Source organism: Somniosus microcephalus, chromosome 9 (genome assembly GCF_052327205.1).
Source record: "Somniosus microcephalus isolate GS21.2 chromosome 9, FLI_Smic_1.0, whole genome shotgun sequence".
Lineage (NCBI taxonomy): Eukaryota > Metazoa > Chordata > Chondrichthyes > Squaliformes > Somniosidae > Somniosus > Somniosus microcephalus.
In genome coordinates this window covers 124,731,080-124,757,112 of record NC_140995.1, presented here as the reverse complement: position 1 = coordinate 124,757,112, position 26,033 = coordinate 124,731,080, and the positions used below count along the sequence as shown (strand labels likewise).

The 26,033-nt window shown below is 45.6% G+C and overlaps 1 protein-coding gene across 5 annotated transcripts in view; it reads right to left on the bottom strand.

Annotated features, from left to right (window-relative positions):
• The window catches only part of med23 (mediator complex subunit 23), a 150,929-nt gene that overhangs the window by 46,745 nt on the left and 78,151 nt on the right, over positions 1-26,033 (bottom strand). For all 5 annotated transcript variants that reach the window (XM_085997124.1, XM_085997127.1, XM_085997125.1 and 2 more), the window contains one exon: positions 24,855-25,069. In XM_085997124.1, the coding sequence (XP_085853250.1) occupies positions 24,855-25,069 (215 nt within the window). The remainder of the gene's footprint in view (positions 1-24,854; positions 25,070-26,033) is intronic.

Here is a 26,033-nt window from a genome sequence, read left to right as displayed (position 1 = left end):
TGAGTTCCAGATCTTAACAAACCACTGTGGAAAATAAATCCTCATATCCCCATTATTTTAAATCTGCAACCTCTGGTTATCAACCCATTTGCCAGAGGAAACAGTTTCTCCCCACTTGCATTATCAAAACCCCTCATAATTTTGAATACCTCTATTCGGTCTCCCCATAACCATCTCTGCTCTAAGGAGAACAATCCCAGCTTCTCCAATCTCTCCACATAACTGAACTCTCTAATCTCTGGTATCATTCTGGTAAACTTCCTCTGTACCCTCTGAGGCCTTGACATCCTTCCTAAAGTGTGGTGCCCAGAATTGTACACAATGCTCCAGAAATTGAGATGTTCGCTGATGACTGCACTGTGTTCCATGCCATTCACAACTCCTCAGATAATGAAGCAGTCCATGCCAGCATGCATCAAGACATGGACAGCGTTCAGGATTGGGCTGATAAGTGGCAGGTAACATTCGCGCCACAGAAGTGCCAAGCAATGACTATCTCCAACAAGCGAGAGTCTAACCACCGCTCCTTGACATTCAACGGCATTACCATCGCCGAATCCCCCACCATCAACATCCTGGGGGGGGGCGTCACCATTGACCAGAAACTTAACTGGACCAGGCACATAAATACTGTGGGAACAAGAGCAGGTCAGAGGCTGGGTATTCTGCGGCGAGTGTCTCACCTCCTGACTCCCCAAAGGCTTTCTACCATCTACAAGGCACAAGTAAGGAGTGTGATGGAATACTCTCCACTTGCCTGGATGAGTGCAGCTCCAACAACACAAGAAGCTCGACACCATCCAGGACAAAGTATCCCACTTGATTGGCACCCCATCCACCACCTTAAACATTCACTCCCTCCACCACAGGCGTAGTGTGGCTGCAGTGTGTACCATCTACTGCAGCAACTCACCAAGGCTTCTTCGGCAGCACCTCCCAAACCCACGACCTCTTCCACCTAGAAGGCCAAGGGCAGCAGGTGCAAGGGAACACCACCACCTCCAAGTTCCCCTCCAAGTTACACACCATCCTGACTTGGAAATATATCGCCGATCCTTCATCGTCGCTGGGTCAAAATCCTGGGACTCCCTGCCTAACAGCACTGTGGGAGTACCTTCACCACACGGACTGCAGCGGTTCAAGGCGGCGGCTCACCACCAACCTCTCAAGGGCAATTAGAGATGGACAATAAATGCTGGCCTTGCCAGCGATGCCCACATCCCATAAACGAATTTAAAAAAAAGCTGGGGCCCAACCAGTGATTTGTAAAGGTTTAGAATAACTTCCTTGTTCTTGTATTCAATACTCCATTTACAAAGCCAAGTATCCCTTAACCACCTTATCAACTTGTCCTGCCACTTTCAAAGATTTGCGAATATGTACCCCCAGGTCTCTCTGCTCTTGCACCCCCCTCAAAATAGTACCACTTCTATCATACTGCCTCTCAATGTTGTTCCTCCCAAAGTGCATCACTTCACACTTGTCTGCATTAAATTGCATCTGCTCTGCGTCTGCCCATGTGTCTGTCTATGCCCTCCTGAAGTCTGCTACTGTCCTGCTCACTATTTACTACATTGCAAAGTTTTGTATCATCTGTAAACTTCAAAATTGTACTCCTATACACAAGTAGGGCAGGAATGGCAGCTCAACATTCCAAGTTACAGAGTTTTCAGACGAGATGGGGCAAGGGCCGGAGATAAAAAAGGAAGGGGGTCGCAATATTGGTTAAAGAAACAACTACAGCTGTGAGGAGGTATGTTAAAAGGATCATCAAATGAGGCCATATGGGCTGAACTGAAAAACAACAAGGGGCACTCACACTGCTGGGTGTGTACTATATATCCTCAAACAGAGGGAGATAGAAGAGCAAATATGTAGGCAAATTTCTGAGAAGTGCAAAAGCAATAGGGCAGTAATACTAGAGGATTTCAACTATCCCAATATTAACTGGGATAGAAACAGTGTAAAAGATATAGAGGGTGCAGAATTCTTAAAATGAATTCAGAACTTTTTTTAGCCAGTATGTAGCAAGCCCAACAAGAAAAGGGGCAGTTCTGGACTTAAGTTTTAGGGAATGAAGCTAGGCAGGTGGAAGGGGAATCAGTGGGAGAGCACTTTGGTGGTAGTGATCATAATTCAGTTAGATTTAGTGTAGTTATGGAAAAGGACAAAGATAGACCAGGAGTAAAAGTTTTCAATTGGGGAAAAGGCCAATTTTACTAAGTTGAGGTGTGATTTCGTAAAAGTGGACTGGAAACAGCTACTTGAAGGTAAATCAGTGTCAGAGTAGTGGGAGGCATTCAAGGAGGAGATAGTGAGGGTTCAGAGCAAATATATTCCCACAAAGAAAAAGGGTGGGACTTCCAAATCTAGAGCCCCCTGGATATCAAGGAGCACACAGGGTAGGGGAAGGAAAAAAAATGTAAGCTTTTGTCAGATACAGAGCGCTCAATACTGCAGAAATCCTAGGAGTACAGAAAGTGCAGGATGAAATTAAAAAGGAAATAAGAAAGCAAAGAGAGGGCATGAAAAAATATTGGCAAGTAAAATCAAGGACAACACAACCATGTTTTATAAATACATAACGAGCAAGAGGATTAGAAAGGAAAGAGTAGGGCCTATTAGAGACCAAAAAGGTAACCTGTGTGTGGAAGAGGAAGAGGTGGGTATGGTTCTTAATGAATACTTTGAGTCTGTCTTCACAAAAGAGAGGGACGATGCAGATATTGTAGTTAAGGAGGAGGAGTGTGAAATATTAGATGAGATAAACATAGTGAGAGAGAAAGTATAATGGGGTTTAGCATCTTTGAAAGTAGGTAAATCGCCAGGCCCGGATTAAATGTATCCCAGGCTATTAAGAGAAGCAAGGGAGGAAATAGTAGAGGCTCTGACTATTATTTTCCAATTCTCTCTGGCCACAGGCATGCTGCTGGAAGGCTGGAGAACTGCTAACATTGTACTGTTGTTTAAAAAGAGAGAAAGAGATAGACAGAGTAATTTCAGGCCAGTCAGCCTAACCTTGGTGGTGGGCAAATTATTGGAAAAATTCTGAAGGACAGTATAAATCATTTAGAAATGCATGGATTAATCAAGGACAGTCAGCATGGATTTGTTAAGGCAAGGTCACGTCTGACTAACTTGACTGAACTTTTTGAGGAGGGTCAATGAGGGTAGCGCATTTGATGTAGTCTACATGGATTTTAGCAAGGCTTTTAGCAAGCATTTAAAGAATTAATACATAATTTACAACAAATATACATTCCTTTAAGGCACAAAAACCCCACAGGAAAAGTGGTCCAACTGTGGCTAACAGGAGAAGTTAAAGATAGTATTAGATCAAAGGAAGAGGCTTATAATGTTGCCAAAAACGGTAGTAAGCCTGAGGATTGGAAGGATTTTAGAATTCAGCAAAGGAGGACCAAGAAATTGATAAAGAAGGGAAAAATAGAATATGAAAGTAAACTAGCAGGAGATATAAAAACAGACTGTAAAAGCTTCTATAGGTATGTAAAAAGGAAAAGATTAGCGAAAGAAAATGTGGGTCCCTTATAGGCTGAGACAGGAGAAATTATAATGGGGAATAAGGAAATGGCAGAGAAATTAAACAAATACTTTGTGTCTGCCTTCACGGAAGACGACGCAAAAAACTTCCCGGATAGTGGAGAACCAAGGGTCTAGCGAGAATGAGGAACTGAAAGAAATTAGTGTTAGTGAAAAAAAAAAAAAATAGTACTGGAGAAATTAATGGGACTGAAAGCCGATAAATCCCCTGGACCTGATGGCCTACACTCTAGAGTTTTGAAAGAGGTGGCTATAGAGATAGTGGATGCATTGGTTATCATTTTCCAAAATTCCATAGATTCTAGAACAGTTCCCGCAGATTGGAAGGTAGCAAATGTAACCCCACTATTTAAGAAAGGAGGGAGAGAGAGAAAAGCGGGGAACTACAGACCAGTTAGCCTGGCATCAGTAGTAGGGAAAATGATAGAATCTATTATTAAGGACGTGGTAACAGGACACTTAGAAAATAATAATAGGATTGGGCAGAGTCAACACAGATTTATGAAAGGGAAATAGTGTTTGACGAACCTGTTCGAGTTTTTTGAGGTTGTAACTAGCAGAATAGATAAGGGGGAACCAGTGGATGTCGTATATTTGGATTTTCAGAAGGCTTCAATAGGGTGCCACACAAGAGGTTATTAAACAAAATTAGTGCTCATGGGATTAGGGGTAATATACTAGCATGGATTGAGGATTGGTTAACGGACAGAAAAGAGAGTAGGAATAAACATGCCATTTTCGGGTTGGCAGGCTGTAACTAGTGGGGTATCACAAGGATCAATGCTTGGGCCTCAGCTATTCACAATCTATATCAATGATCTGGATATGGGGACAAATGTAATATATCCAAGTTTGCTGATGATACAAAGCTGGTTGGGAATATAAGTTGTGAAGAGGATGCAATGAAGCTTCAAGGGGATATAGACAAGCTAAGTGAGTGGGCAAGAACATGGCAAATGGAATATAATTTGGAGAAATGTGACGTTATCCACTTTGGTAGGAAAAATAGAAAAGCAGAGTATTTTTTAAATGGTGAGAGATTGGAAAATGTTGGTGTTTAGAGGGACCGGGGTGTCCTTGTACACAAATCACTGAAAGGTAACATGCAGGTACAGCAAGCAATTAGGAAAGCAAATGGTATGTTGGCCTTTCTTACAAGAGGATTTGAGTATAAAGAGTAAAGACGTCTTACTGCAATTATATATGGCCTTGAGGAGACCATACCTGGAGTATTGTGTACAGTTTTGGTCTCCTTACCTAAGGAAGGATACACTTGCCACAGAGGGAGTGAAACAAAGGTTCACCAGACTGATTCCTGGGATGGGGGGATTGTCCTATCAGGAGAAATTGAGTAGATTAGGCCTATATCCACAGAGTTTAGAAGAATGAGAGGTGATCTCATTGAAACATACAAAATTCTTACAGGGCTTGACAGGGTAGATGCAGAGAGGATGTTTCCCCTGGCTGGGAGTCTAGAACCAGGGGTCACAGTCTCAGAATAAGGGGTCGGCCATTTAGGACTGAGATGAGGAGAAATTTCTTCACTCAGAGGGTGGTGAATCTTTGGAATTCTCTACCCCAGAGGGCTGTGGTGGCTCAGTCGTTGAGTATATTCAAGACAGAGAGCGATAGATTTTTGGATAGTAAGGGAATCAAGGGATATGGGGATAGTGCAGGAAAGTGGAGTTGAGGTAGATGATCAGCCATGATCTTAATTGAATGGTGGAGCAGGCTCGAGGGGCCAAATGGCCTACTCCTGCTCCATTTCTTACGTTCTTGTGTTCTTATGTTTTGACAAGGTCCCATAGGGCAGACTGGTCAGAGAAGTAAAAGCCCATGGGATCCAAGGGAAAGTGGCAAGTAGGATCCAAAATTGGCTCAGTGGCAGGAAGCAAAGGATAATGGTCGACAGGTATTTTTGTGACTGAATGGCTTTTTCCAGTGGAGTTTCGCAGGGCTCAGTACTAGGTCCCTTGTTTTTTGTGGTATATATCAATGATTTAGACTTCTAGGTAGCGTGCATGATTAAGAAGTTTGCAGATGATACAAAAATTGGCCATGTGATTGATTGTGAGGAAGAAAACTGTAAAATGCAGGAAGATATCAATGGACTGGTCAGGTGGGCAGAAAAGTGGCAAATGGAATTCAATCCAGAGAAGTGAGAGGTAATGCATTTGGGGAGGGCTAACAAGGCAAGGGAATGCACAATAAATGGTAGGACACGGGGAAATGTAGAGGAACAGAGGGACCTTGGAGTGCTTGTCCACATATCCCTGAAGGTAGCAGGACAGGTAGATAAGGTGGTTAAGAAGGCATACGGGATAGTTTCCATTATTAGCCAAAGCACAGAATATAAGAGCAGGAAGGTTATGCTTGAACTGTATAAAACACTAGTTAAGCCACAGCTAGAGTACTGCGTATAGTTCTGGTCACTACATTACAGAAAAGATGTGATTGCACTAGAGAGGGTACAGAGGAGATTTACGAGGATGTTGCCAGGACTGGAAAATTTTAGCTATGAGGAAAGATTGAATAGGCTGGGGTTGTTTTCTTAGGAACAGAGGAGGCCAAAGGGAGATTTAATTGAGATGTATAAAATTATGGGGGCCTAGATAGAGTGGATAGAAAGTATCTATTTCCCTTTAGTTAGGCAGAGAAGTCAGTAACCAAGGGGCATAGAGTTCAAGTAATTGGTAGAAGGATTAGAGGGGAGTTGAGAATTTTTTTTCACCCAGAGGGTGGTGGCGGTCTGGAACGCACTGCCAGAAAGGGTGGTAGAGGCAAAAACCCTCATCGCATTTAAAAAGTACTTGGATATGCACTTGAAATGCTGTAACTTACAAGGCTATGGACCAAGTGCTTGGAAGTGGGATTAGGCTGGATAGGTTTTTTTCAGCCGGCACAGATACAATGGGCCAAATGGCCTCCTTCTGTGCCTATAATTCTATGAAGTCCAGGTCATTTACATACAAGAAAAACAATGGTCCCAATACCGACCCCTGGAGGACCCGACTGCATACTTCTCTCCAGTCAGAAAAAACATCCGTTCATCACTGCTCTCTGCCCCCTGTCCCTTAGCCAATTAGGTACCCAAGTTATCACCGTCCCTTTAATAGCACGTGCTTCTATTTACCAAATAAGTCTGTTATGTGGTACTTTATCAAATGCTTTTTGAAAGTCCATATACATCTACTACACTACCTTCATCAACCCTCTTAGTTAATTCATCAAAAAACTCAATCAGGTTAGTCAGACACGATTTTCCTTTAACAAATCCATGCTGGCTCTCCCTTATTACCCATGCTTCTCCAAGTGAGAATTAATTTTGTCCTTGACAATGGTCTCTAATAGTTTCCCCACCACTGATGTTAGACTGATTGGCCTGTAGTTACCAGGTTTATCCTTCTCCCCTTTTTTGAACAAGGGTGCAACATTTGCAATCCTTCAGTCCTCTGGCACCACTCCCATATCCAAGGAGGATTGAAAGATTGTGGTCAGAGCTATTGCTGTCTCCATCAGGGATTCCTTCAGCAACCTAGGATGCATCCCATCTGGACTGGTGCAAAAAGTTTTCTTTTTCACTTCAAATGAGTTCTTACTGAAGTTCTGAAAATAACAGTAGCATCGATGATCATTCCCGTTAGTATGTTGACAACGCTTCTATACCTCAACAAAGAACAGTCAACCAATCAGCTAAGTGAAGATGAAGCAATGTAGTGAATGTTTGTTTTAAAGGACAAGTTTTGTTCAGCAATCAGATGCAGCCTCAAGTATTTCCAATTAACTTAATCACTAAAGAGACCTGTGACACATTTATCCTTCCTTCTGTGATTGCCTACTGGAATTTTGCTGTGAATAGATTAAGGAAAGGCTTCTTTCATTAAAACTATAAAACAAATTCCACCTTTCCCTGATGTGCAATATGTGTTTATTCAAATAATCTCCAATAAACAGGTGACCATTTTCTGCTTTTTCAAAATGAGAATCTATAATATTTATTTATATGACTATAAATTACAGAAGTTAGTTAAATTAGCTTAGTTAGGAAATACTCAAATGCGAAAAAGTTCAATATTCTAAAAGGCTAAAGATTATTTAAATACAATATACTACAATTTATTAAAATTCCTAAACAAAACCCCAAAACAAGATACTGCAACACCCAATTTTAAAAGAAACCCGAAAAGTGGATAGTAAACAAACATTCAGTATGTAGAATGAACGACACTGTGCTCTATTTAATTCAAATTTCTTCTGAGATTTCAGATGAATTATGTTCTAATTATGAAAATCACTAGGCCAGTTTTAGGTAGAAGGAGATTCATGTGGGGATAATAGACAATTACTCCAGTTTATTTTCAAGGAGTTGGAAAGTGCCAGACAAGTGTGAATTCAGGCAAGTGCTACAGAGGTTTCCTGGTCTCTGTCCTTCTTTCTGGAGCGCTCCAATATTCTCTCTGTATGCCACCAAACATCTCTGTCATCAGTAAACATCATTGCTCCACACCTAATTCCAATCAATATCAGCGTTTTTAAATCTCACTTCCAACATCCTCCAAATTGTGGACAGACCTCAAATTAAGCAACACTGATACGTGAAAAATAAAGCACCTCAACCATTACTTGTTACTCTGTCTTCGACACGAGTGTCCTCAACTCCATCCCACAGCATGCTACCCGCCACCATCTCAGCACAACCCCAGCCCGGCATGAGGTTGAAAAGGCTATCCGACAACTGAAGAACAACAAGGCCTCAGGAGCAGATGGAATCCCCACCGAGGCACTAAAGCATGGTGGAGAAGCACTACTGGCGTGAATTCATGAACTCATTTCTCTTATCTGGAAGGAGGAGAGCATGCCAGGGGATCTCAGAGACGCCGTAATTTTGACCATCTTCAAGAAAGGGACAAGTCCGATTGCGGTAATTACAGGAGTTTCCCTGCTATCTGCCACAGGGAAAGTCAGTCATCGCAAGAATCCTCCTCAATCGCCTTCTCCCAGTGGCCAAAGAGCTCCTCCCAGAGTCGCAATGCGGATTCCGCCCACTAAGGGGCACAATGGGCATGATCTTCACCGCACGTCAATTACAAGAGAAATGCAGGGAACAGCACCAACCACTGTACATGGCCTTCTTTGATCTCACAAAGGCCTTCGACACTGTCAACCGTGAGGGATTATGGAGTGTCCTCCTCAAATTCGGCTGCCTTCAAAAGTTTGTCACTATCCTCCACCTGCTTCACGACGACATGCAAGCCGTGATCCTGACCAACGGTTCCACCACAGACCCAATTCACGTATGAACCGGGGTCAAGCAAGGCTGTGTCATCGCACCAACGCTCTTCTCAATCTTCCTTGCTGCAATGCTCCATCTCACCCTCAGTAAGCTCCCCACTGGAGTGGAGCTAATTTACAGAACAAATGGGAAACCGTTCAACCTCCGTCGCCTCCAGTCCAGAGCCAAGGTCGTCCCATCCTCTGTCATCGAATTACAGTATGCAAATGATGCTTGCATCTGCGCTCACTCGGAGGTCGAACTCCAAACCATCGTAAACACCTTCACCGAAGCATACGAGAGCATGGGCCTTACACTAAACATCTGTAAGACAAAGGTCCTCTACCAACCTGCCCCCGCCACAGTGCTGCCCCCCCGATTATCAAAATCCACGACAAGGCCTTGGATAACGTGGACCACTTTCCATACCTCGGGAGTCTACTGTCAACAAGGGCAGACGTCGACGACGAAGTCCAACACCGCCTTCAGTGTGTCAGTGCAGCCTTCGGTCGCCTGAGGAAGAGAGTGTTTGAAGACCAGGAGCTCAAACCCGGCACTAAGCTCATGGTCTACAGGGCAGCAGTGATACCTGCCCTGCTGTATGCCTCAGAGACATGGACCATGTACAGCAGGCACCTCAAAGCACTGGAGAGGTACCACCAATGCTGCCTCCGCAAGATCCTGCAAATCCATTGGCAGGATAGGCGCACCAACGTCAGTGTTCTTGCTCAGGCCAACTACCCCAGCATCGAAGCTCTGACCATGCTCAATCAGCTCCGATGGACGGGTCACATTGTCCGCATGCCCGATACGAGACTCCCAAAACAAGCGCTCTACTCGGAGCTCCGGCACGGCAAGAGAGCCCCAGGTGGGCAGAGGAAACGCTTCAAGGACACCCTCAAAGCCTCCTTGAAAAAGTGTAACATCCCCACCATCACCTGGGAATCCCTGGCCCAAGACCGCACAAAGTGGAGAAGCATCCGGGAAGGCGCCGAACACCTCGAGTCTCTTCGCCGGGAGCAAGCGGAAGCCAAGCGCAGGCAGCGCAAGGGGCGCACATCAACCCAAGCACTCCACCCACCCGCCCCTTCAACCACCGTCTGCCCCACCTGTGACAGAGACTGTAGGTCCCACATTGGACTCATCAGTCACCTGCAAACTCATTTTTAATGTGGAAGCAAGTCATCTTCGGTTCCGAGGGACTGCCTAAGAGAAGAAGATTCAAACTATGGTCCTCAAATTTCAAATAGTGACACAGAACTTTTTTTTTTTTATTCGTTGTGTGGGCGTCGCTGTCAAGGCCAGCATTTATTGCCCATCCCTAGTTGCCCTTGAGAAGATGATGGTGAGCCACCGCCTTAAACCGCTGCAGTCCGTGTGGTGAAGATACTCCCACAGTGCTGTTGGGGAGGGAGTTGCAGGATTTTGACCTAGTGACAATAAAAGGAACAGCGATATATTTCCAAGTCAGGATGGTGTGTGACTTGGATGTGGTGGTGTTTCCAGGTGCTTGCTGCCCTTGTCCTTCTACGTGGTAGAGGTTGCGGGTTTGGGAGGTGCTGCCGAAGAAGCTGCAGTGCATCTTGTAGATGGTACACACTACAGCCACGGTACGCCGGTGGTGGAGGGAGTGAATGTTTAAGGTGGTGGATGGGGTGCCAATCAAGCAGGCTGCTTTGTCCTGGATGGTGTCAAGCTTCTTGAGTGTTGTTGGAGCTGCACTCATCCAGGCAAATGAAGAGTATTCCATCACACTCCTGACTTGTGCCTTGTAGATGGTGGAAAGGCTTTGGGGAAGTCAGGAGGTGAAACACTCACTGCAGAATACCCAGCCTCTGACCTGCTCTTGTTGCCACAGTATGTGGCTGATCCAGTTAAGTTTCTGGTTAATGTGACCCCCCAGGATATTGATGGTGGGGGATTCGGCGATGATAATGTAGTTGAATGTCAAGAGGCCATGGTTAAATGCTCGCTTGTTGGAGATAGTAATTGACTGGCACTTGTGTGGCGTGAATGTTTCCTGCCACTTATCAGCCGAAGCCGGAATATCGTCCAGGTCTTGCTGCATGCAGGCATGGACTGCTTCATTATGAGGTGTTGCGAATGGCACTGAACACTGCAGTCATCAGCAGACATTCCCACTTCTGACCTTATGATGGAGGGAAGGTCATTGATGAAGCAGCTGAAGATGGTTGGGCCTAGGACAATGCTCAGAGGAACTCCTGCAGCAATGTCCTGGGGCTGTGATGATTGACCTCCAACCACCACAACCATCTTCCTTTGGGCTAGGTATGACTCCAGCCAGTGGAGAGTTTCCCCCCCCCCCGATTCCCATTGACTTGGCTAGAGGCGCGGCTAGTTTTGGAGCACAAGTCTTCAGCACAACAGCCGGGGTGTTGTCGTGGTCCACAGCCTTCGCAGTATCCAGTGCACTTAGCCGTTTCTTGATATCACGTGGAGTGAATCGAATTGGCTGAAGACTGGCTTCTGTGGTGGTGGGGACCTCAGGAGTAGGCCGATATGGATCATCCACTTGGCACTTCTGACTGAAGATGGTTGTAAACTCTCCAGCCTTGTCTTTTGCACTCATGTGCTGGGCTCCACCATCACTGAGGATGGGAATATTCATAGAGCCTCCTCCAGTTAGTTGTTTAATGGTCCACCACCATTCACGACTGGATGTGGCAGGACTGCAGAGCTTTGATCGGATCTGTTGATTGTGGGATTGCTTAGCTCTGTCTATAGCATGCTGCTTCTGTTTTTTAACATGCATGTAGTACTGTGTTGCAGCTTCCCCAGATTGGCACTCCATTTTTAGGTACGCCTGTTGCTGCTCCTGGCATGCTCTTCTACACTCCCTATTGAAGCAGAGTTGGTCCCCTGGCTTGATGGTAAGGCCAGAGTGAGGAAAATGCCAGGCCATGAGGTTACAGATTGTGGTGGAATACAATTCTGCTGCTGCTAATGGCCCACAGCGTCACATGTCTGCCCAGTTTTGAGCTGCTAGATCAGTTCTGAATCTATCCCATTTAGGAGGGTGTCTTCAGTGTGAAGACTGTGCGGTGGTCACTGCTACCAATGCTGTCATGGACAGATCCATCTGCAACAGGTAGATTGGTGAGGACGAGGTCAAGTGAGTTTTTCCCTCGTGTTGGTTCTCTCACCACCTGTCGCAGGCCCAGACTGGCAGCTATGTCCTTTAGGACTCAGTCAGCTCGGTCAATAGTGGTGCTACTGAGCCACTCGTGATGATGGACATTGAAGTCTCCCAACCCGAGTACATTCTGTGCCCTTATTACTCTGCGCTTCTTCCTAGTGGTGTTCCACATGGAGGAGTACGGATTCATCAGCTGAGGGAGGGCGGTAGGTGGTAATCAGCAGGAGGTTTCCTTGCCCATGCTTGACCTGAAGCCATGAGACTTCATGGGGTCAGGAGTCAATGTTGAGGACTCCCAGGGCCACTCCTTCCCGACTGTATACCATTGTGCTGCCACCCCTGGTGGGTCTGTCCTGCCGATGGGACAGGGCATACCCAGGGATGGTGATGGAGGAGTTTGGGACATTGGCTGAAAAATATGATTCTGTGAGTATGCTGATTTCTCATGGCATTTTTCACAGACATAAATAAAAATTCTTCTTATAACTGAGTTGCTGCTTTTCCCCACTCAAATTCTTTTCATCACCCTCTCTCTTTCTGTTTATCTTCCAATCTGTCTCTACAATTTTCACTCCATTTTCATTGATGTCTGTGTCTTGGTTTGTCACTCTTCCTCCTTCTGTATCCTTCACTGTCTCGTCTCTCTTCTTTATGTCTCCCACTGTCTCTGTATGCCTCTCACATATGTCCCTTTACTGATTTACTGAACTTACATCTTTTACCTTTGTTTGAAAGACTAGGGCACACAATAAGATGACAACCAATTATGTGCTAGTTAGAGATGGGTACCAGAAATGGACAAGGAGCTGTGGGAAAGCTACTGAAACATGTATGAGTAAGGGAGAAACTATGGATTAGAGCCTGGGTTGGAAGGCCAAGGCCTGGTTTGGGATGTACCTATAACGTAGGCTGGATGATCTTTCTATTGTTGTCACAGTGGATCAGTCTTGACTGACCAGTATTGGTGTCCGAGAAATGCAATAATATGAGTAAGAAACCTGTGGTGTGTCCTTGATGGGAGTGGGAAGCTGTGAGGTACAAGGCTTGGATAGGAAGGGATAATGACCTGAGGCTAGGAGGGAGCAGTGCTCGACAGGAGTATGGTAAAGGGCATAATGGTGTGCTACTTGCAGTGTAGAGTGGCAGTTTTAAGCAACTGCACACTCAGCATTGAGACTGATAGATTAGCTGATCTTGCTGTGTGGATAAATGGCACATTTAATTTAGTTCTCAGGGTTGAAGTTCATTCTTCTCTCTGGTCCTGTGCCCACTGTGGGTCACACTATGTCCCATCTACATTACCCAGACCTAAGCCTCAGTGTTTCAAACATTGTTTTCTGTTTGGACTGAACCCTCAGTCTAGATCGAACACACCCACACAGCCCTGAAACCTATACATCCAACCCATGTCCTGCAAGTAGCTGCCAATGTGGCTCTGCCCTCCTCTCGCTGACTGATAGACATGGTAGTAATAAGGGGACAGAAAAAGTATCAAAAATATAAATACATTTCCAACCTCGGTCTCTTACTCAACAGGGACATCCTTCCTCTCTCTGCCCTAGTCAAACAGGCACGCGTTTGGCGTTTGACCTTACCTACCTGTGATTGGTCTGTCTGATGCATTTTTTGTGATCTGATTAATCTATTAGGTGGCAAAGATCAATCAGGTTCCATAGAAAAATAGGGAAGAACACAATCATTTTAATTAGATATACAGACAGACAGACCTTATATTCAGAATGTATTTTAAGAAAAGCTTTGGACAAGTTTGACTATGGATCTCATTTAGTCAACAATAGCCAGTTTGATGGATCAACACTACCAGCATACAACAAAAATAAATGGTTTGAAGGTTCATCTGAAATGCTGGGTGAAACTAGAACTAGGGGGCATAGTCTTAGAATAAGGGGCTGCTCTTTCAAAACTGAGATGAGGAGGAACTACTTCACTCAGAGGGTGGCAGGTCCATGGAATATGCTGCCCCAAAAAGCTGTAGAAGCTACATCATTACATAAATTTAAAACAGAAATAGACAGTTTCCTAGAAGTAAAGGGAATAAAGGGTTATGGGGAGCGGGCAGGAATTTGGACAGGAGTCTAGGTTCGGATCGGTCATGACCCGGTGGGTAGCGGAGCAGGCCCAGGGGCCGTGTAGCCTGATCCTGCTCCTATTTCGTGTGTCTAATTCTGTTAGATTCAGGAGATGGTTCTGTGATAGTAGATTGGCGGTTAGGATCAGATCAGCCATGATCTTATTGAATGGCGGAGCAGGCTCGAGGGGCCGATTGGCCTACTCCTGCTCCTATTTCTTATGTTCTTATGTCTCTTTTACAAATAAATCAGATTAATAAAAGAAAGGAAATAGCATGGAATGCAGCAATTTAATCTGGCTTCAGTTGTCACACACTGTTCGAATTTATCATGTAAACTGGCCTGGTTAATTTCACACTTGAATGCAGGAGACTGAACAACTTACATCAGAGAACAGGATGAAGCACAGCTCAGGAGTCACCATGAATACATTAACTTTAGACAGATTTATTCTATAATTTCCTATCAGCTCAGTTATCAAATGTGATGAGTGAGGGAAGGCGCAGAATTATTGACACACGAGCAGAAAGCACAGCAGGACAGAGCACGCCCACGACTGGTTTTATGGAAGCCTAGGATGCATTAGACTACCCGGCATACAAATAAGAATGTTTTCCTGTGGGGAGGAATAAAACATACTCTTCAAAAGGGACAACACTCTAGGTTCAAAGCGAGAGATTGGTCTTCTCTGCAGTCTAAATGGTAGTACTGTACAATATTCCACCCCCACCCCTTGTAGATCTAGTTGAGAATAAAATCAGCATTTCACCCATCAGGGCACTTGATAGAGAATGCTGCATAAATAGTTTAATGTGCTCCTGCAGAAAACATCAGCATTTAAATGGCTGGGAAGGCACACAGGAAGGAGGATTTCATTCCATCAAAAGCTCCTTTTTAGTTTCAGTATCAGAAAACCAGGAGGGAGTAAAAAGCAAAGTGGGCAATACTGAACAGGAATACTCCACAAGTCATTTCTGAATATTCTTTCCTTTTACTAAACTTACAACTTGTCCCTAGTAGTTGGGTAGGTTACAAACCTTTGAGAGCTTAAATTATCATTTACATTTTGAGAAGAAACAATTTGGTGAAAATGACCACTTCAGAAAATAGCATTGGAAAGTTTGTTCTATGGTTTCAGCAACAGTAACCTGATATCCACCAGGCTCACAAAGCTGTGTGCAGTTGAAGGGAAACAAAGCATCACTTCCAACAATTTTGGCACATTTGGTCATAAGCAATAAAGATTTTCTTTTATATAAAATCATTCTTAATATATGTATTCTTGTGTCTGGAGGATACTCTGAATACCGACAAGAAGTTCATTTTATTTAGACTATTACTACTTGCTATAATGTTTCTGATCAATTTCTGGTAATATATGTGGGAAAACCTGATATAAGGGAAAGATTTAACCAAGCAGTACAACAAAACTAGAAGAACTAAACAGTGCACATCAATGAATTATGGGGCCACAAGTCACTTCCAATACTAGAATCAAGTTCAGGTCATATAAAAACCTATCAATCAGCTTTGCTGTCAAAGCAATGTATTCATTAAAGTAACATAAAAATTAGACTTTATTGCTCAAAATTTTCACATTAATTGGGACAGCATAAGTACCACGTAATTTATGTCTGCATGTACCCAAGTACGTCAAGATTAGAGTCAATAGAGTGGTCTGCTAGCCATTGTTAATGGACCCTTGAAACATGTTCTATGTTCTACCAGCTCTGAGGGCCAAGTCACAAGCCAGTAATGGAAGAGTATTCAGAAATGATTTAGGGAACCATTCTGTTTAGTGTTAACTCACTTCACCTTTTATCCTTAATTTTTGTTATGTCTTTCATTTTGGATCCCAGTCACAGTGACTAAAATTTTTGTTGCGCCAAACAGAATTATGTGAATTCGTATAACTTGTGCCATCAGCACATTCAAAGCATAAAAAAGTGATGCACTTTTGAATTATCTGCAGTTGCATTTGCAAAAATAACTGCAACCAGTGAAGCATATTGTAAAAAAACAGCCTACTCCAAATTGAATTACTAAAAATATTCACTCCTTTAGTGGCAATTAAACAGACTGCTGATGAACCCAACGATGCTTTCAGCTCTTCTGTGCAAGATCTACACATTTCTCGCTTCCTTTTCTTTGTCATTTTTCAAAAATGTCAGCATGTGGAGGGACGGTGCTGAGCATTAGCGCACTAAGGCTTAGTGCCCGAGTGGTACAGCAATGCAAGCTTAATCTTTCACTTCGCTCAGTTCCCGATCCAAGCTGCAGAGTGAGAAACTGGGTCTAGTCATGTTTGGGCAACATGACATGTCCTAGCAACTGGTCAATATGAGGTATTCACAAAAGTCAGAGCAGACCATCCACCTGTTTGCTTGACAACAAATGTCACAAATCAAGATGGACTGAAGAATGGGAATCACTTGCTTATCTTAAAAATTTAACATGAAGTTTAAAAAAAATGCTAACTACATGCATGCTTAGCCTCATCAACTCTCCTGGCTTCAGATGGAACTCTCACCTCTCCTCCTGTGAAGGAATAAGCCATATAACCTATTCAGAAAAATACACGATCTTATGAAAGAATTCTGGTCTTATTAAAACATAAACTGGGTTTGGAAATTTAGAAACCTAGCTATAAAATAGCTATGAAAGAATTCTGGCTATTGAGATAAGACAGTTGTTGACCCTGAATAAATAACAAGAATATTACAAGCTGATGTGGCAGTAAGAATTGCAGAGGTCGGCAGAAAGATGAATAGGGATAGTTAACTTGCATCAGCAGAAACTTTAAAGGAAATACAACTGGAAAAGGGTATAAATATTGAAGTTTCAAATGGGATATCAGAGTCGCTTTAATCGGGCAAAGCGATTCTCGGCTACAAAGGCGGCTCTGTGGTCTTCAACTCTTTGTACCTCGGGGATCAAAGGTATTTGATATTGATGGATATCCTGTATAGAAAACTAAGAACTGCAATACTGTAGTGAAGTTAAGATTTAAAAGTAAGATTCTCTGTTAATAATAAGATTGTATTTTTTTTCTCTTTTTAGAACTGGTAACGTTGCAATTGACTGATTCACCAACTGTAAATTGCATCTTTAATAAATCTCTATATATTTTTAGAATTGTCTCACATAAGTCTTCTGTATTAATAACTCGCAAACTCAATCTCTGTATACTCTTTGATGGAGAGGTACAAGTCTGAAGGAGTTCTCTGGACCCTCATAATATCCAGGACGTTACCGTCTAGCTAAACTTATTAAAAGCGCTATCTGGAGGACGGTAACATTTTCGGGTTGGTCCTTTCCTTTAGGGAGAGATAGCCCGGACCTTTAGACCTCAAACTTTAGTTGAAAGTGAACGTCTGAGAAATATGCCTGATCCGGGATAACCCCAAAGGGGCTAGGACTAGTAAATACCCCTTCACTCCTTTACAAAAGCTGCCCCAAAAACTAGTTTTCCCTTCAACAACGCTTTACTCTCTATAAAGCCCAAGTTTATCCAAGATGGCGGTCATATCTGGGGAGACCCTTATAGTTTATTAAATTCCTAGATACGTTATAAGAAAAGTCGGCAATCTGATAGGTAATCCCTTACTCACCTCCAGCCTCTCTCTCCATTGCAACATTGCTTATCTTTCTCTATTTTATTGATATTACTAAAGATCAATGCTTATCTGAATTTTCCTCTTTTGTTCCCTCCAAGATCCAAAAATACACAATCCTACACTATTTCTCTTCCCTACATAAAATAAATCAATTGCATACTCTTACTTATTCTTTTCCCAGGCCTCAAAACTATGGAGCTCCTTTTTATAGTTTTAATTTTCTCTGAACATTTTTACCTGTGTTCACAGCAAAGAGGCAATTTCCATAAGCAGGCCAAGTTTCAAACTGCACTCTTGTGTATACTGTGGTAATGACAGCATGCTACAGGACCAACAATTACCCTTCAGCTACAGTATATTGCACGGGAAGCCATGTGAGATGCCCACCATACTCTCCTGTCTACTTGAAAAGGCAGTAAATACTACACTGTTGAACCGTATATTCAGTCTAAAGCTAATAGACATATTCACAAAATTATACACTGAAGCAGAATGATACAGCAAGATACTATTGGTACAATGCTTGACCTAGACAATCTATAAACTTTTTCAAAGCAAGAAGAGTGCAAACTCTTTGCATATTCTTTTCAGTGGCTTTCAAATGTGTCTTTGCTGGATGCTACAAAAAATTGGATCTTGTACAGTGTGTTATCTGCCTCGGCAGACAAATGGGCTCCACTACTTTCTTTATTTGTGTCTGTCTTTACCTTCATATTAAGCAGACTTATTTGATGATCAAACTAATTCTTCTCAGTGGTCAGGCAATTGAGATAATAACCACATCTAACACTTCAGCAGATGAAAACAGTGGTTTCAAGGACATTTGAGCATTTATTTGCCTTTGACACCTGACTTAGAACAAAGCTCCCTTGATGGTTTGTCTGTGGGCTTGCATGCTTCATCACTTGCTAGCATTTCAAGATTTTTCCTATGTCCGAGTAGTATGACTTGCAATCTTCAAATGAGTTATCATTTACAAATCAAATAACCTACGAGCAACTCAGACAGCTGGACTCCTATCTTCATTTTGAAGTTTAATAGGAAAGACAGCTTCTGTCTTAACTATTTCTAAAAGACACTTAACTTCTATATCTCGCTGGTCTAGACAAGCAGTCTCCCAAACCATCACACTCCTTATTCCCCTCAATTATCTATTCCTCCTTCAGGCCTTTAAAAGTTAAGCTTGATCTCACTATACTCTGATTTTCCTCATTTTATTTTTACACTTCTCAATTTTGCTGATGTTCTGCTCTATGGGCTTTGGCTTCTCATTAAAAAAAACTTAGAGTTCTGAACCTTCCTTTCCAGTTTCAGAATTTAACAATTTCAATCAAACCTTTATGTATGGTAAATATTAACATATACATAAGGCATTCTTTACCCAAGTTTAGATGACTTATCTTGGAGGCATCGGTTCAGTCGGTCATTTGCAGGCCACCCATGCATGTTAAAATTTACTCATAGTTCAAATGTGTTCTTTTTAAAGTAGCTTTCTCTGCAACACTTTTCTGTATTCTATGTGCGCACATATGTACTTTACCTCGTGGTGGGGGGGGGGGGGGGGAGAACTGGTAGGAGGTCTTTATTTAAATATAGCTCAGTGATTGCACATTATTTCACTGGTAATGATTCATAATTTCACAGGCAATGATTCATAATTTCACGGGTAATGATTCATAATTTCACGGGTAATGATTCATAGAGTAGCATCTTCCAGCACAAAATGAAGAATAAATCAATGTAATATTTAAAACAGTCGTGAATTTTTATTTTACAGTTTGGCATCAAATTGCAGACGAGTTGAAGTCATTCAATAATCTTTTAGGACGGTTTTCCTGGTCTTTATCTTTTAAAAAAAATACTTCATATATTTATTGGGGAGTTTTGGTCAGAATTACTGAAACAACCTGATCAAATTTATATCACTTCCCTCAAAAACTACATTTTAATGTTCATTTTGAACTAGTTTGAAGAGGCATTGACTGTATGAAAAGGGTTGAATCATTTTCCATCAAAAGTCATTTTCATTAGTGAGGTCCTGCTCAAATTATAAATTTTGCATTATTGAGGCATGTATGTTTAAACAAATGGGAAAAGGTTTCCAAAATGTATTCCATGAAGATGATGCTCCTTTTAAATGTGCTACCAACTGAGCCACACCTGTGTGTTGAAATGTGTTTGGTCTGTGGTATCACTTGGTTAGCATGTAGCCATCAATAATGTTACATGTTTTACACACTTTAGGAAGGATGTGAAGGCCCTTGAGAGGGTGCAGAGGAGATTTACCAGAATGGTTCCGAGGATGGGGGAATCTTAGCTACAAGGACAGGTTGGAGAAACTGGATTTGTTTTCATTAGAGCAAAGGAGATTGAGAGGTGATTTGATAGAAGTGTACAAGATTATGATAGGTTTGGATAGGCTAGACGGGAAAAGGCTGTTCCCACTAGTTGATGGTACAAGGACTAGGTAGGGGACACAGATTTAAGGTTTTGGGCAAGAGATACAGGGTGGATGCGAGGAAAAACTTTTTTTTTTTTTTTTTTTTTAAAACACAGCGAGTGGTGAGGACCTGGAACTCGCTGCTGACGGAAGTGGTGGAAATGAGACACTCAGGCCTAGAAATTCAGTATAGCCACTTTTGGGGCGGTAAAGTCGGGCGGTCGCTAAAGTTAGCGGCCGCCGGAAAGTGCAGGTCACTTCGCCGAAATTCAGTAGATTTGGCCAAGAGTTTGGGCGAGCGCTGAAACTGGCGTTGCACTCCTATCTTTAGGCGCTAAGCCGGCGGTGCGGACCGATAACGCCGAGGCCGGGCGCAGCGCAGGTGCGGTCATGTTTTGATTGACAGCAGACACCCTGACGCCGGCCAGCTCTTAAAGGGGGAAGGGTCGACTTGGTCTGCAGCCACGCCCTGGATAGTGGAGCCCTGCAGCTAGGCCTGAACACTGCTGGTGGACCCAAATAGCGCCTGAAGCCATGGAGAAGGCCCGTGAACGAGCGCAGCGCTTCTCCCAGCATGCTTTGAGGGTGCTGGTTAGGGGGTTGGAAAGGTACAAAGAGATCTTGTGCCCGGACAGTGGCAAGAAGGCTCCCAGGAGGCAGTACAGGAGAGCCTGGAGGAAAATCGCCCACAGGGTGTCAGTCAACAGCGATGTCCCAGGACTGGTGACCAATGCCGCAAGAAGTACAACGACCTCACTCGGATGGTCAAGGTGAGTACCCTTTCCAGTGTCCTCCTCATCCTTGCATGTGCACCTCACATTATGGGCAAAGGGACCTCAAAGGCCTAATGGCCAGCCCTCCTCCCGCAGCTATGGCACTGGCATGATCCTCAATAGCACTTTCTGCACTTAACACACTGGCCAAGCTATTCGACCATGGGAGGCAGTGCACACAACAACAGGGCACCACACTGGCCAAGCTATTCCACCATGGGAGGCAGTGCACACAACAACAGGCCACCACAATGTACTTAGAGGCCGTCCTTTCTCTTGCAGGCCAAGATGGCCCGGAATTTGAAGAGCCAGAATGTCACCGGGGGAGGCCGTGCCCAGTTCCAGGAGCTCAGGTGAGCTGGAGGAGAGCGTGGCTCGACTCATGCGTGGCCGGGTGACTGGCCCTGTTGCCATTGGAGATGCCGACCCTGTGCTGCGACCCAATGGTAAGGACATGACCGTTTGGACCTCTCTCGTTCCCCTAGCGCATCAGATCTACATCCTTTGCCACTGTCCGACCAATGCGCTGAATGCCACCACTCATGCCTCCCTCGCTGACGCCCTGTCCTCACTCTAAAGCTACTCTTGTGCCTTCCTGCTTTCAGCTGGTGAGGAGGAGGTCCTTGAAGCTGAGAGTGCCAGTCCCTCGGAAGAGGAGGACGACGAGGACCAACAGGAAGGCGGCACATCGGGGGAAGCCTCATCCGCGCCAGGGGATGGCAATGGAGGGGAGACGTCTTGCCTGGAGGAGAGCCAGGGGGAAGTGCTGCAGGGGGGTGTAGCCCCTGGGCCCAGTGGCGTCCAGGCACGTGGGAAGGGTCGGGCAGAACGGCGGCCTTCTCCCCAGAGGGGGCAAGTGTTGCAGGGGAGGGCAGTTGCTGGGCCCAGTGGCGTCCAGGCACGTGGGAAGGGTCGGGCAGAACGGCGGCCTTCTCCCCAGAGGGAGAGTCCGGCCTCCAGTCCGGAGACGGTCCTCGCCCAGGAGGTGCGCCTCCTAGATGAAATGTCCGCGGATTCTGAGCGCCGCCACAAGGAGTTCATGGGGGTTGTGGGACAGTTGCCTCAGGCCATTGAGTCCCTGGCTCTAGTGTGGCCGCTTTCGGGGACTCACAGGCCAGGGGTGTCGACCAACTCGCGGCAGCACAGGCCAGGGGTGTCGACCAACTCGCGGCAGCACAGGACAGGGGTGTCCATCAACTCGCGGCAGCGCAGGACGCGAGTCGCGAGTTCATGAGTGGTGCCGTGCAGACACTCACTGATCTGATGCGGGCACAGACCACGGCAGTTCGGGCACTCACTTCTGCCACACTCGCTGTGTCGCGGAAGCATCGCCAGGGCACCCGCCGCCCTGCTGCAGCACAGCGGTCTGGCCTCCACCAGATTGCTGCGCTTGCTGCACTGCCAGCCCGGCCGAGTGCCAGTGTCTCTGGCGACCAGCGAGCGCCTGGCGTCAGCCAGCTTGCCCCCATTGCTGCAGCCGCCACTGCAACTCCCCCAGCCAAGGTGCGACGAGCTGCTGCAGACACTGATGCTGCCCAGCCACAGCTACAGCAGTCAGCAGCCGGCCCCTCCAGGGCCGGACCTCGTCCAGGCCGACCCCCAAGGGCATCTGCCGTCACGCATTCTGCCCCTCAGGAGCCTTCCCCCAGCCTTGCAACACCCACAGGGCCCAGGTTGAGGCGGAGCAACAGGTCGGGCAGGGGCCGCACAAGGACTCGCCCTCTCGGCACACCCAGTAGAGTGTGTTGGCAACGGTTTTTTTTATATGGGGGTGTTTGTGTTGTGGGGGGGGCTTCTTTTGGTAAGGCCGAGGATGAAGGCCAATTGGATGGGCAAGTTTTGTTATTCCTCCCCAGGTTGTGGGAGTGAGATATTTTTGTGACTGTTTTTTGGGGGTCTTGTCTGTTTTTCTGTTTCATGTGGGAAGGGCCCTGAGTTTGTTAAATAAAGCTTTTTATTTATTCAGCTTGTCCAGGTGTCATGTTTCCAGTGGTTGTTGCGTTAAGCGGCTGAGGGCTTGCGGAGCGGCTGCATTCAGGCGCGTTCATTGCCACAATCCATTCCCTGACAGGGGGCCTAGAAGTGTCGTTCAATAAGCCGCCGGCGGACGGCCCTTGGACCTTGTGGCTCCCTCCTGGGCTGGTACTCCTCCTCCTCCTCCTCCTCATGGTCCTCCTGCGCGTCCTCCTGAGGTGGTGGTGCGACGTCAGGTGGCAGTGCCGGAGTCCTGCGGATAGCCAGGTTGTGCAGCATGCAGCAAACGACGACGAACTGGGAGACTCTATCCGGCGAATACTGTAGAGATCCGCCGGAGCGATCCAGGCAGCGGAACCGTTGCTTGAGGACGCCAATCGTTTGCTCTATGATGTTCCTTGTGGCTTGATGGCTTTCGTTGTATGCCTCCTCCGCAGGGGTCCTGGGCGCACGGAGCGGGGTCATGAGCCATGTACACAAAGGGTAGCCCTTGTCCCCAATAAGCCATCCCCTTGGTGGAGGCTGTGCTTCGAACATGTCAGCCACAGTAGTCTGGCGCAGGATAAATGCATCGTGGCTGCTTCCTGGAAAGCGGGCATTGACAGCTAGGATGCGCTGCCTGTGGTCACACACCAGCTGTACATTGAGGGAATGGTAGCCCTTCCGGTTGCGGTAATCCTCGGCATTGTCGATAGGTGCCCGCATAGCCACATGCGTGCAGTCAATGGCGCCCTGCACCATGGGGAAGTCCGCGATCCTGCCAAATCCGACTGCACGCTGCTCCTGCCTCTCTAGGGTCATGGGGAAGGAGATGAATTGGTGTCTCCTCGCGAAAAGGGCATCGGTGACCTGCCGGATGCAGTGATGCGCGGCGAACTGGGAGATGTTCGCTATGTCCCCAGCAGCGGCTTGGAAGGAGCCGCTTGCATAAAAGTTCAGAGCCACCGTGACCTTCACTTCCACCGAGAGAGACGTCCTGCACATCAGCTGTGGACGCAGATCTCTGTGAAGCAGCTGGCAGATCTCTGCAACCACCTCCCTTCTGAAGCGCAGCCTCTTAACACAATGCGCAGCAGTCATGGTGAGATAGGACACCTGCTGCCGGTATTCCCTGAGTGGGTAAGGCCTACGTTGCCGACGCCTGATGGCCCCTCTGCGTCTAGGCATGGCTGGCCCTCTCACACAGCGTCTGCGAGCCCTTCGCACATAATGCTGGAACTGAGGGTTGGAACCCCATACAGCCCCCATAATAAACTTGCAAACAGTGAAATCACAATGATTCAAATTTCCAAGCTCTGGCCAGAAGCCAAAAATACCTCTCCTATGTTGTCCCAAATCAGTAAGCTCTGTTCCTTGGTCTCTGTCCAGAAATCCAAAGCACTAAAGTCATTGCAGCAAAATGGCTGGGCTTTATAGGTCAGTGTAAGTGCCCTTTAATTAGCGCTCCCCGAGGCCCACAGGGCCTCTGTTGCGTTCCACTTCACAGTTCTTAACAGCGCCACGCCCACATTGGGCGGGCGCCACTGAATTTCCAGTTTGGGGCGCACAAACAGCGTTGCATGACGAAATGACGTCATAAGCTGCGCGCGCAGCTGTGCGGGCGCAAACACTTTGCGCCGGCGCTAAATGTCAACTGAAGTTGGGCGTAGGCGCAGATCGTTCTGCGCCCGGGCGCTAAGTGCCTAGCGCTGGAAATCTACCCCTCTTATGGCGTTAGCGGCTGGCGAACGCAACTGAATTTCTAGGCCTCAATGTTTTCAAGGGGAGACTGGATAGGCGCTTGAGGGAAATAAACGTGCAGGACTACGGGGATAAAGTGGGGCTGACTGGATTGCTCTACAGAGCTGGCACGGACTCGATGGGCAGAATGGCCTCCTTCTGTGCCGTTATGACTCTATGATCACTACAGTATTATAGTAAAGCAATATTACATTTAGTAAGAGATAAATAGATAAACTTCTATTACATACTTGGGGATAAGGGAAAGCTGTCCAATACTTGAATGGTGCCACACTGCATGTGCTAATGCCAGAACATAGCTGCAGTACATCTCGCAATAAGACTGGTGGCAAGCTGTGAAATCAAAGAGCTGGAATGGATATCCAACCCATTCTGTATCTGAGGTCAGCGTAGCACTGTTGATAACACTCACGATACGATCATTCAGTACTATCCAGTAGGGCTCCTTTAAATACAAAATGAAACAAAAAATTATTTTGTGGAAATAAAATCTATTAGAAAGTATTTTCAAATCCGATATTTCAAAGTTGGGAACAACAGCACACTTTCAACTTATTTACTGCACTGCGAGGCATTTGCCTGCACGTTACATAGAAGATAGGAGCAGGAGTAGGCCATTCGGCCCCTCGAGCCTGCTCCGCCATTCAATGCGATCATGGCTGATCATCCAAATTCAGTACCCGGTCCCTGCTTTCTCCCCATACCCCTTGATCCCTTTAGCCTTGAGAAATATATCCAACTCCTTCTTGAATATATTTAATGAATTGGCCTCTACTGCCTTCTGTGGTAGAGAATTCCACAGGTTCACCACTCTCTGGGTGAAGAAATTCCTCCTCATTTCTGTCCTAAATGGCCTACCCCTTATCCTTAGACTGTGACCCCTGGTTCTGGACTCCCCGACCATCGGGAATATCCTTCCAGCATCTAGTCTATCTAGTCCTGTTAGAATTTTATAAGTTTCGATGAGATCCCCTCTCATTCTTCTAAACTCCAGTGAGTACAAGCCCAATCGATCCAATCTCTCCTCATAAGTCATTCCTGCCATCCCAGGTATCAGCCTGGTGAATCTTCACTGAACTCCTTCCATGGCAAGAACATCCTTCCTCAGATAAGGTGACCAAAACTGCACACAATACTCAAGGTGTAGTCTCACCAAGGCCCTGTACAACTGCAGCAAGACATCCTTGTTCCTGTACTCAAACCCTCTCGCTACGAAGGCCAACATACCATTTGCTTTCTTAACCGCCTGCTGCGCCTGCATGCTTACCTTCAGCGACTGGTGCACAAGGACACCCAGGTCTCGTTGCACTTCCCCTTCTCCCAATCTATTGCCATTCAGATAATAATCTGCCTTCCTGTTTTTGCCACCAAAGTGGATAACCTCACATTTATCCACATTATATTGCATC